The sequence below is a fragment of the Rattus norvegicus genome, chromosome 9 (assembly GCF_036323735.1).
Source record: "Rattus norvegicus strain BN/NHsdMcwi chromosome 9, GRCr8, whole genome shotgun sequence".
Classification (NCBI taxonomy): domain Eukaryota; kingdom Metazoa; phylum Chordata; class Mammalia; order Rodentia; family Muridae; genus Rattus; species Rattus norvegicus.
In genome coordinates this window covers 16262232-16280830 of record NC_086027.1, presented here as the reverse complement: position 1 = coordinate 16280830, position 18599 = coordinate 16262232, and the positions used below count along the sequence as shown (strand labels likewise).

The 18599-nt window shown below is 41.7% G+C and overlaps 1 protein-coding gene and 1 pseudogene across 1 annotated transcript; both read right to left on the bottom strand.

Moving 5' to 3' along the window:
* Positions 1-1785: 1785 nt before the first annotated feature.
* Positions 1786-11204, bottom strand: LOC134480525 (uncharacterized). The gene is made up of 5 exons (XM_063268045.1): positions 9703-11204; positions 8820-8979; positions 7356-7487; positions 6503-6686; positions 1786-2573 (listed from the first exon to the last, which is right to left on the bottom strand). Exons 1-5 carry the CDS (start codon positions 9830-9832, stop codon positions 2568-2570), a joined length of 612 nt encoding a protein of 203 aa, XP_063124115.1. The 5' UTR covers positions 9833-11204; the 3' UTR covers positions 1786-2567.
* An 882-nt stretch (positions 11205-12086) lies between these two features.
* Positions 12087-18257, bottom strand: LOC134480457 (reticulocalbin-1-like; annotated as a pseudogene).
* Positions 18258-18599: the final 342 nt, after the last annotated feature.

The following is an 18599-nucleotide window of genomic DNA, read 5'->3' as shown; positions in this document are numbered from 1 at the left end:
GACGCTTGCACGGATGTGAGAAAGAGGAACAATCCTCCATTGTTGGTGAGATTGCAGACTGGTACAACCATTCTGGATATCAGTCTAGAGGTTCCTCAGAAAATTAGACATTGCACTAGCGGAGGACCCAGCTATACCTCTCTTGCACATATACCCAAAAGATGCTCCAACATACAACAGGGCACATGCTCCACCATGTTCATAGCCGCCTTATTTATAATAGTCAGAAAATGAAAAGATCCCAGATGCCCTTCAACAGAGGAATGGAAACAGAAAGTGTGGTACATCTACACAATGGAGTACTACAGAGATATCAAAAACAATGACTTCACGAAATTCATAGGCAAAGAGAATGAACTAAAACATATCATCCTGAATGAGTTAACCCAATCACAGAAACACACACATGGTATACACTCATTGATAAGTGGATATTAGCCCAAATGCTCAAATTCTCCAAGATTCACAGACCAAATGAAACTCAGGAAGGATGACCAAAATGCTGATTCTTCACTCCTTCCTTTAAAGGAGAAGAAGAATCCCTATTGAAGGGATAGGGATGCAAAGTTTAAAACAGAGCCTAGAGGAATGGCCATTCAGAGTCTACCCCACATGTGGCCTATACATATACAGCCTTCAAACTAGATAAGGTGGATGAAGCTAAGAAGTGCAGGCTGATAGGAACTGGATATAGATGTCTCCTGAGAGGCACAGCCAGATCATGTCAAATACAGCGGTGAATGCTAGCAGCGAACCATTGAACTGAGAACTGGACCTCAGTTGGAGGAATTACAGAGAGATTGAAAGAGCTGAAGGGACTTGCAACCCCATAAGAACAACCATGGCTGCCAAGCAGAGTTCCCAGAGACTAAACCAGTACCCAACCACTATACAGGGACTATGCCATGGCTCCATCTGCATGTGTATCAGAGGATGGTCTTCTTGGGCACAAATGGAATGAGCAGCCCTTGGTCCTGCCTAGGCTGGGAAAGTGGATGGCTGGTGAAGGGAATACTTTTAAAGCAGAGGTGGAGGGCGATGGTATTCGGACTTATTTCTGGAAAACAAGGAAGGAATAACATTTGAATTCGAAATGAAAAATATCCAACTAAAAATCAACAACAACAAAATGGTATTTTGAGCTTCGAATCAAAAAAAGCCACAGTCAGGAAACAGAGAATTGTATGCCTCTGGTTTTCTTCAAATATGCTTGGGGCCCACGTAGGTTCTGGGCCTAGGCTGAACCAAGCAGGTTCCTGCCACTGACTGCTCCTCTATTCCTGTTTCCAGAGGCACCATGCAGATTAATATTGGGCCAGAGATGTGGGAAGAGCTGGTCAGAAGTGGCTTTCTTTCCTGTGGTCTCAGGATTATCTGCATTCCAGGGTCTTCAGCATTTTCTGCCCCAGGATTTGGGTGCAGGGTTCCCGATGGCTTTAAACTCCCTTATACCATATTTATATGTCCTGGGAGGTATTACAGAAAAATTAATGTTTATCCTATTAATTTGGTCAAAACTCTCATCGACAGAGTATAATTTAGAGGTAACTATATATTTGACAGCAAGCATACACAGTGGGTAATGTATGCATGATGAAGTTGAAATTCAGAGTTGGAAACACAGTGCACAGTGACTGTATAAATGCCTGTGAATCTCAGTCTGACTGGGAAGTGATTTGATGCCCAGTCCCCATGAGAAAGCAGAGATCCATCCCTCCCTGATAGCTGTGGGACTTCAGATGTTGACACTAATGATCAATAAAGAAGGTTCTTAAGAGTGAAAGGTTTGAGATTACCCCTTTATTCACCAGAATACATCCAATTTACTGGATAGTAACCAGATGCAGGTAGTCAATATATACAGTCTATATCCTTATCAAAATAGAAAAGCAAATGAACAAAACAACAATAGATAACTAACAAATCTTCAAATGAATAGAAGGAAAACCAAATAACCAAAACAATTAAAAATTAACCAAACTTTAAATAGAGGAATTGCACTAAGCATTTTTTGCTGCTCCTTTTGCAGAATAGACTTATAGCCTGTGGCTTGCCTTGGAGACATAGTAGACAAGCAGTTAGTGATGGTAATAATCTTTTCAAGAGGAGTGGAAGTAGGTCTGTTTTGTTGGAGTGGGGGTATTAAGGAAAAAGCCATCCAACACTGAGTGTAAATGATATTACACACTTTGTCACAAAGTCTTTCCAATATTGTGAACTGATCTCCATGAAACTATTCTGGGTGACCCATCAGGACAAGTACAAATTTACACGTGCACGGTCTTTCTGGATGAACAGCAGCTCTTGATTGATGTGCATCAGCACTTCTCTGAGTCCCTCAGAAAGTGCACACTTGCTGGAGAGTGGCAAGGTGAAAATACAACGTATTCAATCCAAAGAAATCAAACTAAAGGAGGAAAATGCAGTCCACAATTGCTATGGCCATTACAGATGAGATGTTATAGTGGTGTATTTGCTCTGCACACTTAGTTCTCCTCCTGTAGTTCTTCTCTCCAAGGGAGATCTTGTCCTGGACTGTGTCATGTTCGAGTTTCTGCTGGAGAATTTCAGACCTAGCAGAGCAAGGGAATAAAGATTTAGTGAGCGGTTGTCAATTCAGCTCTCCCTCTTACATCAGCTCTATTCAGTTGGATAATCCAGCATGACCTGTCAGCTGAGGTCAGTCCCTGCATCCCCAAGTGTCCTAGAGTACCTGCGCTTGGATTTATATCTCACCTTTCAAACTGCTAGAATTTGAACTGTGGACTATGCACTGTACTGGGATTAAGAGAAAAATGAGCATTTTTCCCACTGGTCCAGGTATATGGCATTGAATAATAACATTGTAGCTATGTCTGAATCTGAGTTCAAGAGAGGTATGAGCAACCTAGAATACCATGTGGATTCCTTCTGGAGAACATGCCCAGAATTGAGGTGAAATTTCTGATTATGTCAGCACTGAAGGAACCCGTCCAGTTTCCATTTGTAACCACTGTATCTGCAAATACACAGAGAAGCCATCTCACTTCAAATTCATGCTCACCGCACAGATCTTGTAATCACTGAGAATGTGCTCCATGCAAATCTTCCCAGCGTACACATGGACATTAAAGGTGATTGTGATGTAGAAACAGAACAGCACCCCTGTAAGTCTATGGCTAGTGCAAGGCAGTTTGTGAGAGGACAGAAGAGAAAATGTCCTCAGATCTTTCCGGAGAGATCACAGGAAGAAAGGAATAGAACATAGCAAGAAATCCAGAGGATCATATATATATTGTTTCATGGGCAAAATTCACATGAACTGTACCAGAACAATACTCTGAGTAGCTCTTTAACTGCCTGAGGCTGAAATCCAGGTGGGGTGGTCATCCATCCAAAAAGGATATTTATATAGGGAAGGATATTCAAATGGCCTCTTCCAGCCTATGTTCCTACCTGAACATTAATGCTTAATGTAAAGATTCCCCAGGATTCGCTGGAGGCATAAAAACAAATGTTGAGTGGGATATGTACATAGTGGCCAGAGCCTATAGACAGCTCAGTCAGTGATGTGCTGTCCTCCCATAAACCGTCATAGACTCAGGGTTCTTTCCCCATTAACAATCCGGCTTAGCAAGTCCCAAAGGCTGTGTAGAGCTGTCTTGTTGCTCAGCAAAGGATCATATATTGGTGGTGGACTAGACTGTTGTTCTTGTTCACTCTTTCAGACTTTCCCCAAAGTGTGCAACTTCTCCTAATCGGAGCTGTCTTTACCATAGCCTGAGTGACTTCATGCCCAAAGTAGAATCCTAGGAAATCTCCATAACCAGGATCCAAATCAACAAATTTTCTCCCCGTAATGTGATTGTTCCACAGATAATTTGAATAAGTAAGTAAAAGCTTGCATGGGTTATCTCACACTGAATCAGAATCTATGGAAGGGCTCCACCCTATGGTACACTTTTACTCGTTGGCTGATGGACGTCTGGATAGATTCTCCTTCAAGGTTACTCTGGGACCACTACAACATTGATGCTCCCTAGTTGCAATGGCAATACCTACTCCTTGTTGTGGAATCACTGGGTTAACTAAAACTTCTGTTCCACTTTCTGAACATGGCTTCTCATAGGGCTACCTGTTCTTACACTGTCAGACCCATTTGAAGCTCATCATTTCTCCTAACCAATTGAGGCTGAAATTAACTGAGAGAAAATGATGTTGATCGACAGCACTTGCAGAATGCTACACAGATAACATAGAGGAGCGCTTTGGATTATCTGTGCACCTAAAGGGGTTCCTGAAACTGCCCTGTTCTTGCACCACAGCATAGCTATGGGACTTTTTCTGGATGACGATACAATTCCAAGCAACTCAAATTCTCAATGAATAAAATCCAAGCCAAACTCCCAGGGGAAGTTGTAGTGTGCCAAGGTAGCTCGAAAGAAATGGTAGCAGGCAATGTGGAAAGCAACCTTGGAGAAGACACAGTGAGTGACATAACCTTCCAGTGGGCTTTCACAATTCACAAAGAACAGAGAAGCAGAATAAACTCATGAATTTTTCTAGAGAAGCCTTGCCCTTACCTCCCAGTACTCCATTCCTTTGATGTGCTCCAAAGGATTTCAATGCAGATCAGTAGTTTTGCCCCTAATCACTTGAAAATCTAACTTTACAGGTGTTTTTGTGTCCTCTTTTTGGGGGTTGCATTTCTAAAGGATTTTATTGTCCTGCTTCTACACCATAACAAAAAGGGACCTGCAAGCTCTAGGCCTGTATCATTTGTTACCCCTGTGAAACATGACTCACTTGAACATATTTCCACTCCTCCCCCAGACTTCACAAGATAATTCATTCTGAAATTTTTGGAAACAATAAATTAGTAATTTAAGTGTCCTTTTGCTGTACAGAGCTAGATGGAGATGCCAAATGACTGGGCAGCTCTATTTCATGTTTCATGGATGTAAAGTGTATGCTTAGAGTACTTTTCTCATGAAACTTGGAAATAGAGGGAAACATACGTTCACTACTGCAAAAACACACACACACATATACCCACACACACACCACACACACACACACACACACACACCACACACACACACACACACAAACACACACACAAACACAGACACACAGATACACACTTGCATGCACAAATGAAAACTTTGCTCTTATGCAGCACATTTCCTGTTGAGTGAGGAATTAGTGGGAACAATGCTGTGTACAAGTCTCTTAGACACAAGCAAGATATGCTGCCCTGGCCTGTACTCATTTCCACTTCAGGAAACCTTTCTATGCAGATTCTTGCTGGTCCAACAAGTAAGTTACATGTTCTGAACAGATAGCCTAAACAACACATCATCAAATCCCCAAGAGAGATTTCTAGGAAAAGACTCCATCAAGCTCTATGCTGACTCATCATAGGCCCCTCACTAAAACTACCCTGTTTCCTTCATAGAAGACTTTGGAAGCATCAGAGAAGACAGTGACTCATGGTCAGTTCCCAGGAACATTTCATCACATTAGAGTTCCTGTGATATTAAAACAACCTCAATGTCAGTCAGAAAAAGGCTAAATAAATAACATACAGTGAATTTTCTGAAATGCAGCACTCTGTACAATATTGAGAGGGTATCTATCCTGAAGGAATGCAGTGCCCATGATATAGTCAGCAAAGCAATGTCAGCAGAGGGTTGCACTCTAGGATTCCATGCAATATCATGGTGAAGCCAATAAGACAATCCAGAATCTTCCCGGGGGATAACTCTGTTCAGGTAAAGTGAAGAAATCTAATCCTTATTTTTAAAATAGCTGAATGGTTTAAGTATGTGTTGAGACAAATAAGAGAGGGGGCTCATCTTGGAACTGGACGAATGATGCAAAGACTGCTGGCCAGCACAAAACAGGAAGCTTCATGTTTGTTGAGAGACTTAAGCTTAAAGGACTAAGTCTCCAGGAGCACTCAAATAAGACAGGACTGACATGCTGATACACAGGCTCTGTAGTTACCCAAGATCTATGAAGCATGAAGTCACCATCTTCATATACAGGGACATGAGGGGAGGAAGAACAAAAGCCACCACAAATGACAATGAGAACCATTTCTTTGGCATTTCCACCAGGCTCTCCTCCTTGAAAACTACTTACTTCCTGAGTCTCACACCATCCCTGTAAAGAAAATGGGCTCTGGGCTTTTGCTTCATCCCTCCAAGCCCTGCTCTAGTCTAAAGAGGGGCTCCCACATAGCACCCTCCATACATAATGGCATGTAGTGCTCTGCTGTGTGATCAACGTATCTCCCTTAATGAAGTGCAGATTCTCGAAGAGCAGGAGCATTTGCTTTCGAAACATGCAGTTTCTTGAAAAGGGGCTATCTCCACAGAAAGCCTTGTAAACAATCACATGAATGTACACTTGGATGAGACCTAGGTCAGGACATGGATCAGTCAATAGACAGTTACATTGGTTTGTCTATGTTTATGGTAAGACCTGAGGACAACCTGACCCTGAGGCCTAACCCTACCTGCTGTTGCGTGGCACTGGGGGCACAGATGTTCATTCCGGCCTCTTCACAGAGCCTCTTTGTCTCCACAGAGGATGCTGGCAGTTCAGCCTGCTCCACCAGCAGTTCTCTCTTCTCATTCAGCAAAATCTGTATATTGTTCTTCAATTGAGCTTGTTCACACAGGAGCTGGGAGTGCCTGATGCTGAACCACAAACAAAAAATGGTAAAACCCAGCCAGCTTCTATTTGCCTGTCACTCCTGCAAGTACAATCATCCCTTCAAGGGTCCTCATCCTCAGAAATCCCCAGAATAGAGCCACACTATGCAGGTTAGCACCAATTAGAGGAGGTCAAATCCAGAATCCACATTCCACATGAATCAAAGTACTTCTGAAAATCCTGACACTAAAACGGTTTATATAAATCAAGGAAGAAGAGATGGTCCATAAGGGAGCTCGTATGTCCATGGTATGGTGAAACCATCTTCACGTTGTGGGGAAAGCCCCTCTGAGGGGGAGTTGAAGACCCAATAGCTATAGACTCTTTCCGTGTGTTTCTCATGGATCACAGATCTTTAAATCTCCTGTCAGAGTCCTAGAGATTCAGAGTTGATTGCTATTCCCATCATGGTGCAAACCTTTTCTATCTAGAGGAACTTTAACTGGGAAAATAACAATTGGAGGGTCTTCTACACCCCTCACATGTACGACAACTGAGTCTAAGAGCTACAAATCTAAGACCCTTGCCAGGAGGCAGCCTTCTTGTTAAGAGTCAGACACTACAGAACCAGAGCCCTGACTTTTGTTCAAAGTCATACAGGACAGAAGCATTCCCTGCCTAGTGCTGGGTTCTCATCTCTGTCAGCGACTCACCGGTAGGAACTGTTCACTTGTATGAGCTCCTTGTACCTCTCCATGGCATCACTTATTGAGTTGGTCATCATTTGCATAGCCATCATTCTCATCTCATGTTCAGATTGAAGGACTGGCAATTCGACATGCAGCCTGGGTTAGGTCATGGCCAAAGGAACAAATAATGTTTTGAACTCACGATTTCAGAATTAGGTGAAATGTAAATAAAAATATATAATAAAAAATTTCAAATTCAAGTAATGGTGGAAGGGAAGAAAATGGCAAACTCAAAAACCAGACCAAAACCCAACAGTGAGACTCAATCCACAGAAAATATTTCTATGTAAATAAGCAAACATTTGTTTTGAAATAAGGACTCCTTGGAATCCTGAGAGATATGGTTCTGCAAAGACTCACTATATAGGAGGGGGCAGAGCCTGAGAGCTCCCTGTTTGGGAATAACAACTGTCAAGACCACAGTGACCATTTCTAGGTCACAATAAACAATCCCTGGATAGTTAAAAAAATAAAAAAACTAAAGATCAAAGCAGGTGAAACAAATTAGGTAAAATCAGACTGTTCTCTCTATTACTTAAACTCAGTATGTTCCACATACTTGCTCCTTCAAAGTATTTGTACTGGTTAAGTTTATTATCCTGGGCACAGGACAACAGAGTCACGGTACCAGTTGGAGGGACCTGACCTTCAAGAGCTGGCCAGGTGAGCATGATGGAATTGACTAGTTCAGGAAGAAGATTCCTCCAGTCTGTGCCACAGCTTTGGGCCGAAGAGAAAGCTGTGATGACATTTCTCTTGTTTTGAAAGCAGGTATACTCAATCCTTGGTTTCTATCGTTACATGAATTCCCAGAGGGCATAACTATGTTTGACAGGGAAGAGGATTTATAGCACCTCCTCCCCTCAGGAGAGTCCTGTGTGCCACCAAGGTATACAGAAGGAGCAAAGTGCTGTGTTGATCAACGTGGGCCTCCATGTACTCATCACTATCATGACCTGCAAACTGTTGATCAAACAAATCCTCAGACCCAATCAAAGGTCCCAGACGTCCTGATCCAGAGTAAACCACCAACAAATACTGCCACATATATACACACCAACCCATATCCAAACACATTTAGAATGCCAACTACATCCATGGAGGTGCCATAGAATCAGTGTATAATGAACAAATTCAGAGGAAAGAGTGATGACGTGCAGGCATTTCATTCACACACACAGTTGCAGCAAGTGTGACAAGGTCATTCTAGCTGTTGACAGAACCAATGCTAATCCAAGAGGCTCAGGGTCAAGTACAAAAGAGGTTGACCCTAAACACACAGCACCTAGCTCATCTCACAAGCAAATGCCTGCCAAATCTCCTTAAAATCCAGGATGAGAGGTGAAACTCTCTCGTGCTATGAGTAAATCTTGAGGTAGCAGAGAGAGAGCACAAGACAGTGAACAGGTTACTGGGCATAATGACTACCTGTGGTCCCACTCATCATAGATATAAAGATCCAGGATTTGATAAAGTTCATCCCTCTCGAATTGACACTTCTGGATTTCAAATTTGAGTTCCTCCAGTTCCTTTAGACACTCCTCTTGCTTACTGATGACATTTTGGGATGATGCCTTCCTACCAAAACCTGTAGACAGATAAACCCAAGTGAATTTGCATATTTGAACCAATGGGCAGAATAGATCATTCTGAATCCGAAAAGGAGGTTGAGGAAGGGGAAATGGTAGAGACTGGGTGAATCCCTGAAAGAGCAGAAAAGCTTTCTTAAAGGTTGATTCTTAAGCTATGTCCCTGTTCCCAACCTCTAAAGCCATACACGTGCCACACTCACTATTAAACAACCAGCGGCACTGAAAGTTATAATATGACTGAGACATAAACATCTGTGACATTGTTGTATCAGATGTGGTGCAGATAATCCTGGAGTTCATAATGACTTCATAATGTTTAGCACCATCAAGCTCTAACCAAGTGTGGTCCAGCCCAAAGTGTCTGAGAACTCAATTCATGACTAGGGGTGCATCCTTCCTTGTTCTCGCCATCAGAGATTTATGTAACCTACAGTAATCTAGAGGATGAAGTGCTTCAACTCCCAAACATGGATGGTCACATTGTTAATCTCACAGTGCCTCCTCCTGCCAATCATTGACACTCATAGTTAAAAAGCTTCAAGAAAAGACACTGAAGTCTTACAACTTTATGGCTTTCTCTCAAATTAAAGATCAGGAACTCCTGACTCTTGGTTTGCCTTTGAAAAATCCCAAGGCTCCTGCTTGTAAGGCCTAGTCTTAGAAGGCACATCTCAAACCTACCTCCTTAAGGATGCTCCCCAACTCTGCCCACGACTCACCAAGCCTTCCCCAGAATGATTTCCTCCTTCCTGTTTCACTAGAGAGGGGGTCAGCTTCCCTCTGACCTGGTGCGGTCTCTCCTTGATCAACACTTTTCTTCCGAAATAGCCTGAGCAGCTGGCGAAACATGCCTGCTTGTGAACGCAAAGGGAACTGAAGTAATATCCCAAAGGCAGTTGGTGTCACCACAACACTGGTGACATCACAGAAGATTCTAGGGATCTCTTAGATACAATAGAGTGTCCAGTGAACGGCTTACTGGTGATGTCACTGGAAAATTCTATGGCCTACCTACTAACCAGCTCTCCCCACACTGATGAATTTCTGTGGGGACCCTTTCCTCCAGTCTCCCATGTGTCACAGGGAATACCATTTGGCAACCTCTATTTCAAAGCTAGATATGTCTCTCTGCTTCATTAGAAGTCAACATTGCTTTTGCTGCAGAGGGTTTCTTACAACCCTGAATTGGAGAACAGATTTTTCTTAGCACCCAAATCTCTAGGGACCAAGGAGGAGGGAGAGTTTTCTTAAAAGTAAATCAACTACTTGAGACAATGCATGTGACACACATTTCCATTCCTAAGCTTTTCCTTTTTTCTGGAGGCCAATATATTTCTTCTATACCTCTGAGTGTATAAAACCTGGAAATATTTGCTTACTGTGCAGTCCTTGAAAGCCGACATTGTTTCCATTTACATATCCATGTATGTTACAAAATCAATGGTCTATAATCCTATTTTTTTGCAATAAAAACTCCTTTTCCTTGGGAACATAGGGATCAACTACAGGGCATATATAAAACAATAAATTTCTGTCTGTTTTATATATTATGTAGGACATCCTCCCTTTCTCAAATATAACAAGACAATTAAATTGGACATCAGTGAGCAAATGTCAACCTGGACCTTGTGTTACTACATTGTAACTACATAACCATCACTTCTCCAATATCCTTCTCCGTGAATAGACAAGTCTAGGCACGAGAATATTGGGGACTACAACATGATCTTTTACTTGTAGCAAACATAAGAATCCGGAGGACGAGAAGGGAGTGGAATGGTCTGAGTTCAGGTTGAACCTCAATTTTAATGGGTCCATACGTTCAGGAGGGAGTCTATTTGGCATTGTGATATATGGATTCTGTCTTCTTATCACAGGTGTTATAATAATTCAACATGAATGTGTGCTATAATGCCAGCCCACCTCAGAGATGTAAGAGTGAAAATCATGTCTGACCTTGCTGGGAAGAACTCTGCCTTTTACTACCATCTGGAGTTATACAACATCACTATACAAAGCTCAGAAGAGAGGGGTGCAGATGTGCAGGCCTTAGAAGTTGAGGATCTTTTCTACTGATTAAGCCACTTCTTTTTCCTATGTAATTTTTCCCTTGCTCTTTTACTAATGGTGGCTGACTTCTTTCCTGGCCTGAGGTAAACTGGAGTCCAATCTTTTGGATTACCGAACCTTCTATTTTCGAGATTACAGTCCCACCAAGGGTCCTACTGCGTACAGAAGGTATGAATAAGTCTCAGGGGCTGGAGTAAGTTAAAAAGGTCTGTTACAACAAAGAACTGATTAAGAAAACAAGAGCCCAGCTGCTCATCAAGATCACAGTTGTATGAGATTAAGAAAATGTGAATAGGGCATCGGGTGAAAGATAAATTAATTAGGAGGTCATAGGCCTAGAAGGGGTAGCCTTTGCTCTCAGTGGAGCTGCCATTCTTTCTGCCATTCCTCATTCTCTGCCACAGGACCAGAGACTTCCCCATACAAATGGCTGGCCTTGCCAAAGACCTGGCAGGGCTTCTCCCTGTAGAATAGGACATGTAGAGTCCTTGAGGACTCACCAAGAGGTCTCCTCCACACAGGTTCCTTGTTGTCAAAGGGAAATGTTCCTGCAGAATCCTGCCATGGCAGCAGGAATTTCAACCTGGCTGCTCTTGGTCCAACTCACTGGGTGCAGGCCTGAGGCCCAGGAATATCTGGGGAAAGAAGTAGCAGGCACTACCTCACAGCTCTCTCTTTGTTGGATGCAACTGCTAGGACTGTGATAGGATTTTTGTTTCTTGTGTGTTTATTAGAAATACCTACAAAGCTGATTAAAGTTGTAACATGCCTTCATACCCAGCGTGCAGAATGTTTTCAAATCGTTGTTGTTCCTGTTTTATGTTTGGATTTTGTTCTTTAATCCCCTCAGGAAATTTCCCTGTGCTTAGAATGTTAAGCACATGCTCAGGAGGGATCGATTGTTCAAGTTAGGCAAAGCTTTTGTTCTCACCATCCACTCCACAGATGATGCCATAACTTACTTTGAAATAAGAAAACAGTTATAGAGAAGTAAATTAACCTATAAGCTATCACAGAAGAAACACATCATGATTGTGGAATGGCACCCCAGTATTTTGTATTTCCTAAGTTATTTTTATTTTAAACTTTTTTATTGGATTTTTTTGGGTACATTTCATCTTTTTTAAATCCTTAAAGGTATCTTTTATTCCTCTCCTCCCATTTAAACAAGGTGGAATTTCACATGTAATTGTTAGTCCAGATAGTTTGGTCAATGGCTTAGATATCACCCTGGCCTAGTTTCCTTGGCATAAGCTGACTTAGAAGCAGACTCAAAGGTTCAGGACTCAACAAATAATGAATTCCACTACATCTGGATACCTAGCCTCACAGCCAGGAAGGGACTGGATTTCCATTCACTATTTAAAAAAAATGCAGTTCATTAACATGTAAAAAATTTCTCAAGTATATTAAAGTGTTTACCATGGTCATACAGTTTTTTAAATACCTGGCATTCATCTTTTTCCAAAACCTAAAATTTCTTTCTTATTCACATTTTTTGATTATTTTTGGTATCAGTATCATTTTTTAAATTTCAGTTTTTTTACTAGATATATATGTTTTATTCAAACGTTATTCTCTTTCCCAGCTTTTGGTCCATAAGCCCTCCTGCCGTGACCTCTCCCATATGTATGGTCCCCAAATCCATGCCACTTAGAAACCACTTCCTGGACATTTCCCTGCACTCAGGGTCCAACCTTGTTAAGAACAAGGGCTTCCCCTTCCACAGGTGCCCCAACGAGGATATTCTCTCCTACATATGCAGTTGGACCCCTGGGTCAGTCCATGTATAGTCTTTTGCTAGTGGTTTATTTGGTTGGCATTGCTGTTCTTATGGGGTTGCAAGCCCTTCAGCTCTTTGAATCCTTCTTCTAATTCCCATAAAGGGCGTCTTGTTATCAGTTCAGTAGTTTACTGCTAGCACTGACCTCTTTATTTGACATGCTCTGGATGTGTCTCTCAGGGGAGATGCATATTCTGTCCCTTTCAGTAAGCACTTTTTAGCTTTATCAATCTTACCTAGTTTTGGTGGCTGTATATATATATATGGGCCACATGTGGGGCAGACTCTGAATGGCTGTTCCTTCAGTCTCTGCTTTAGATTTGGCCTCCATATCCCCTCCTATGGATATTTTTGTTCCCCATTTTAAGAAGGAGTGGGAGCATCTGCACTTTGGTCATCCTTCTTCTTGAGTTTCCTGAGATCTGTAGATTGCATCTTGGGTAATTCGAGATTTTGGTCAATATCCACTTATCAATGAGTGCATACTGTCAATGAGGGGTGCTGAGTACCTGGAAGAGAATGGGGGACAAGAGATGTGACGAAGAACTCCAAGACAAGAGTCTAATCAAGGCGACACTTTTATTTTTCCCCAAGGCTGATTTTGTACCATAAAAAGGGTAACAGAGAGAGGGGGGAAGTAAGAAACATTTACCCACGCTAAGGACACAATATTCCTGTGGTTAGAGAATTGGCTGGTGTTGACAGGTTGTCAGAAAGGTCACGGGTTTGTCATATCTATTAGTCAGCAGGATGTTGGTTTATCAGAAAGGTTACAGGTCATGACATTGGGTATCTTAACGTCACACGTTATCATATGATTATTCATCTTGACCACAACATTTGTATTAGTCTTCTGCAGCTGGCTGGGGATTTTCCATGAACCCAGTCATACTTAATGCTCACCATAATAATAACATCAATAGTGGAGGGCTTCAAGGCCATCGCTCCCAACAGCATACCAAGTGTGTTTTTCTGTGATAGGATTACCTCACTGTGGATGATATTTTCTAGTTCTTTCCATTTGCCTATGAATTGAACGTTGTCATTGTTTTTGATAGCTGAGTGGTACTCCATTGTGTATATATACCACATTTTTAGAATAAATTCCTCTGTTGAAGGGCATCTGGGTTCATTCCAGCTTCTGGCTATTATGAATAAGGCTGCTATGAACATCGTGGATTATATGTGTTGTTGTATGAGGGAGTATCTTTTGGGTATATGCCCAGGACAGGTATAGCTGTGTGCTCAGGTAGTGCAATTTCCAATTTTACAGGAACGTTCAGACTGATTTCCAGAGTTCTTGTACCAGTTGGCCATCCCAGGAACAATGGACGAGTGTTCCTCTTTCTCCACATCCTCGCCAGCATCTGTTGTCACCTGAGTTTTTGATCTTAGACATCCTGACTGGTGTGAGGTGGATTCTTAGGGTTGTTTTGATTTGCATTTCCCTGATGACTAAGGATATTGAGCATTTCTTTAGGTGCTTTTCAGCTATTCTATATTCCTCAGCTGAGAATGTTTTCTTTAGCTGTGAACCCCATTTATTAACAGGGGTGTTTGGCTCTCTGTACTCTAACTTCTTCTGTTTTGTGTATACTTTGGATATAAGCCCTCCATCAGATGCAGGATTGGTAAAGATTTTTTCCCAATCTGTGGGTTGCCTTTTTGTCCTAATGACACTGTCCTTTGCCTTACAGAAGCTTTTCAGTTTTATGAGGTCCCATTTGTCGATTCTCAATCTTAAAGCATAAGCCACTGGTATTCTGTTCAGGAAATTTTCCTTAGTGCTCATGTCTTCGAGACTCTTCCCTACTTTTTATCCATTACTTTTAGTGTATCTGGTTTGATGTGGAGGTCCTTGATCCACTTGGACTTAAGCTTTGTACAGGGCAATAAGAATGGGTCAACTTGCATTCTTCTACATGTTGACCTCCAGTTGAATCAGCACCATTTGTTAAAAATACTATCTTTCTGCCATTGGATGTTTTAACTCCTTTGTCAAAGATCAAATGACCATAGGTGTGTGGGTTCTTTTCTGTGTCTTCAATTATGTCCACTGATCTGCCTGTCTGTATGCCAATACCATACACACTATTGCTCTGTAATACTGCTTGAGGTCAGAGATGGTGATTCCCCCAGAAGGTCTTTTATTGTTGAGTATAGTTTTGCTGTCCTGGGTTTTATGTTATACCAAATGACGGCAAATTGCACTTTCTACCTTTATAAAGAATTGAGTAGGAATATTGTTGGTGATGGCATTGAATCTGTAGATTGCCTTTGGCAAAATGGTCATTTTTTACCATATTCATCCTGCCAATCTATGAGCATGGGAGATCTTTCCATCTTCTGAGACCTTCTTCAATTTCTTCAGAGATTTGAAGTTCTTGTCATACAGATTTTTTACTTGCTTGGTTCAAGTAACAGCAATTATTTTATATTATTTGGGACTATTGTGAAGGGTGTCATTTCCCTAATTTCTTTCTCAGCCTGTTTACCCTTTGAGTAGAGGAAGGCTACTGAATTGTTTGGGTTAATTTTATACTCGGCCAGTTTGCTGAAGTTGTTGATCAGGTTAAGTAGTTCTCTGGTAGAATTTTGGTGTTGCTTAAGTAGACTATCATATCATCTTCAAATATTAGTGTTTTGACTTCATCCCTTCTAATTTTTTCCCTTTGACCTACTTTATAGTTTGATTGCTATGGCTAGGACGTTAAGTACCATATTGTACTTAAGTAGGGAAAGAGTGGGTAGCCTTGTCTAGTCCCTGATTTTAGTGGGATTCCTTCAATATTCTAAGTTTAGTTTGATGTTAGGTACAGGTTTGATGTATTTTGCATTTTCCTATATTTAGATTCAGGCCTTCAATTCCTGATCTTTCCAGGACTTTATTAATGAAAGGGTAATGAATTTTGTCAAATGATTTCTCAGCATCTAATGAAATGATCATGTGGTTTTGACTTTGTTTATATGATGAATTTCGTTGATGGACTTCCGTATATTAAACCATCCCTGCATCCTTGCCATGAGGCCTACTTGACCATGATGGATGATTGTTTGGATGTGTTCTTGGATTCAGTTTGCAAGAATTTTATTGAGCATTTTTGATCAATATTCATAAATCAAATAGGTCTGAATTTCTCTATCTTTGTTGTATCCTTGTGTGGTTTAGGTATAAGAGTAATTGTGGCTTCATAGAGGGAGTTTGGTAGTGCTCTGTCTGTTTCCATTTTGCGGAATAGTTTGGACAGTTATGGTATGAAGTCTTCTATGAAGGTCTGATAGAATTCTGCACTAAATCCATCTGGTCCTGGGCTCTTTTTGGATGGGAGATGTTTAATAGCAGTTTCTATGTCTTTATGAGTTATGGGGTTGTTTCAATGGTTTATTTGTTCCTGATTTAACTGTGGTACCTGGTATCTGTATAGAAAATTGTCCATTTCCTCCACATTTTCCAGTTTTGTTGAATATATGTTTTGTAGTAGGATCTGATGATCTTTTTAATTTCTTCAGATTTTGTTGTTATGTCTCCCTTTTATTTCTGATTTTATTAATTTGGATACACTCTCTGTGACCTCTGGTTAATATGGCTAAGCGTTTATGTATCTTGTTGATTTTCTCAAAGAACCAGCTCCTGGGTTTGCTGATTCTTTTGATACTCGGTTTTGTTTCTTCTTGTTTGATTTCAGCCCTGAGTTTGATTATTTCCTGCCTTCAACTCCTCTAGGGTTTATTTAATTTTTTCTAGAGCTTTGAGGTGTGCTGTCAAGCTGCTGACATATGCTCTCTCTTGTTTCTTTTTGCAGGCGTACAGAGCTATGAGCTTTCCTCTTAGCGCTGCTTTTATTGTGTCCCATAAGTTTGGGTATGTTGTATCTTCATTTTCATTAAATTCTAAGAAGTCTTTAATTTCTTTCTTATGTCTCCAATGACCAAGTTGTCATTGACTTCAACTTCCATGTATATGTGGGCTTTCTGTCCTATTTGTTGTTATTGATCAGCAGCCTTAGTCCGTGGTTTTTTGATTCGAGGCATGGGATTATTTCTATCTTCCTGTACCTGTTGAGGCTTGTTTTGTGACCGATTATATGGTCAATTTTGGAGAAGGTACCATGAGATGCTGATAAGAAGGTATATCCTTTGGTTTTAGGGTGGTGTGTTCTATAAATATATGTTAAATCCATTTGTTTCATAACCTGTTAGTCTTTCTGTGTCTCTGTTTAATTTCTGTTTCCCTGATCTGTCCATTGATGAAAGTGGCGTGTTTAAATCTCCTACTATTATTGTTTGTGGTGCAATGTATGATTTTTTTGAGCTTTAGAAAGGTTTCTTATTGTTTAGGGACACAACTGCTATATACTTGACAAATATAGCAATCAACCAGAATATCCGTAGAAAGCATGTGACTGTTGGCCACATGAGGATGAGTTTCTTTCAAAGATCATCATGATTTTTGGTAAGATCTTCCCTGTAATTGGTGGCATGGCTTCCCACAAACATGGTCCAGTTGTCTACAATCTCCTCCTTGGTCAGCATCTCATCCTTGTTCTTATCTGACTCATACACCAGATGCTGGGCCTCAGCCTGTGCCTGGTCATAGTCCTGAGGGAGGATCCAGTGGTGAATCTCATCCTAATCCAGTTTCCCATCCTTGTTCAGATCTGGGAAATCATTGAACTGCTCCCCAGACAAAACCCAGTCGGTCTCAGGGCAATTGTCCTCGTGAGAAAAAGATGTCCACAATGTACTCATCCTGGTCCACAAAACCATCCCTGTTCTTGTTGATATTCTCCAGCGTTTCCAGAACTACAATCTCCTTCATATGTTCTAAATCCTCTTAGTGCAGAAAAGCAATGAACCAGTCCTGAGTAGCTGTCAGGTCACCGTCAAGGCCTTAAACCTCCTCTCATCTCGTGGAGGCAACTTTTTAAAGTTGTGATGATCAGGGCTATCTTGGAATTCAGCAAGGTTTCCCAGGTAGTAGCCATAGGTAGCCTGCTTGTCTTCTTCCCAGGAGATTTTTCATCTATGTCCCTATCATAATCCTTCCAGAGTTTAGCCACATTTTGGTTGATGTATCTTTTCTGTACCTGTTTGATCCAAACTTTCAGGTCCTCAGTAGTAACAAGGCCGCCTTCATCACTGTTGATTGGATCAACAATTTTCCCCAGCCTCTCCTGCTCTCGTTCAGGATTAGCTATCAAAGGTCTTGGAGTCCTTCTTGCCCAGGAAGACCTCGTGATCGTACAGGAAGCTGTGCTTATTCTCTGGTGGCCATTCGCCCTGCTCTGAATCAGGACAAACCATGTGCTCCTTGCTCATCATGCTCTTGGCCATGAACGCCAGGACCAGTGCCAGCAGCAGCCCATGGAGAGTCCCAGGCTGACACCATGTACCACAGTCTCGATCAAAGGGAGGCAGCAAGGAAGTAGGGGCTCAGAGCACCTTATCCGCTGTCCCTTCCCCAGAGAGGGCTTTTGTTACATTTCAAATGTTATCCGTTTTCCTGGTTTCCACAAAACCCCTTATAAAACCCCCTCCCCCTTCTACTGTGAGGGTGTTACCACACCCACCCAAACACCTAGGCCTATCTGCCTCCCTGTTCTGGTTTCCCCTACACTGGGGCATCAAGCCTTGACAAGACCAAGGGCTTCTCCTCCCATTTGTGCCCAAGAAGGCCATCCTCTTCTACATATGCAGCTGTAGCCATGGGTCTGTCCATGTGTACTCTTTGGATGGTGGTTTCCGGCCCTGGGAGCTCTGGGT

Coding starts and splice junctions, on each gene's coding strand:
- LOC134480525 (XM_063268045.1), bottom strand. CDS start 9,832: ATGTTTCGCCAGCTGCTCAGGCTATTTCGGAAGAAAAGTGTTGATCAA. Junction 8,980..9,702: donor ATCATTCTGGGGAAGGCTTG/GTGAGTCGTGGG, acceptor ATCTGTCTACAG/GTTTTGGTAGGAAGGCATCA. Junction 7,488..8,819: donor TATGATGAGTGGGACCACAG/GTAGTCATTATG, acceptor GACCTAACCCAG/GCTGCATGTCGAATTGCCAG.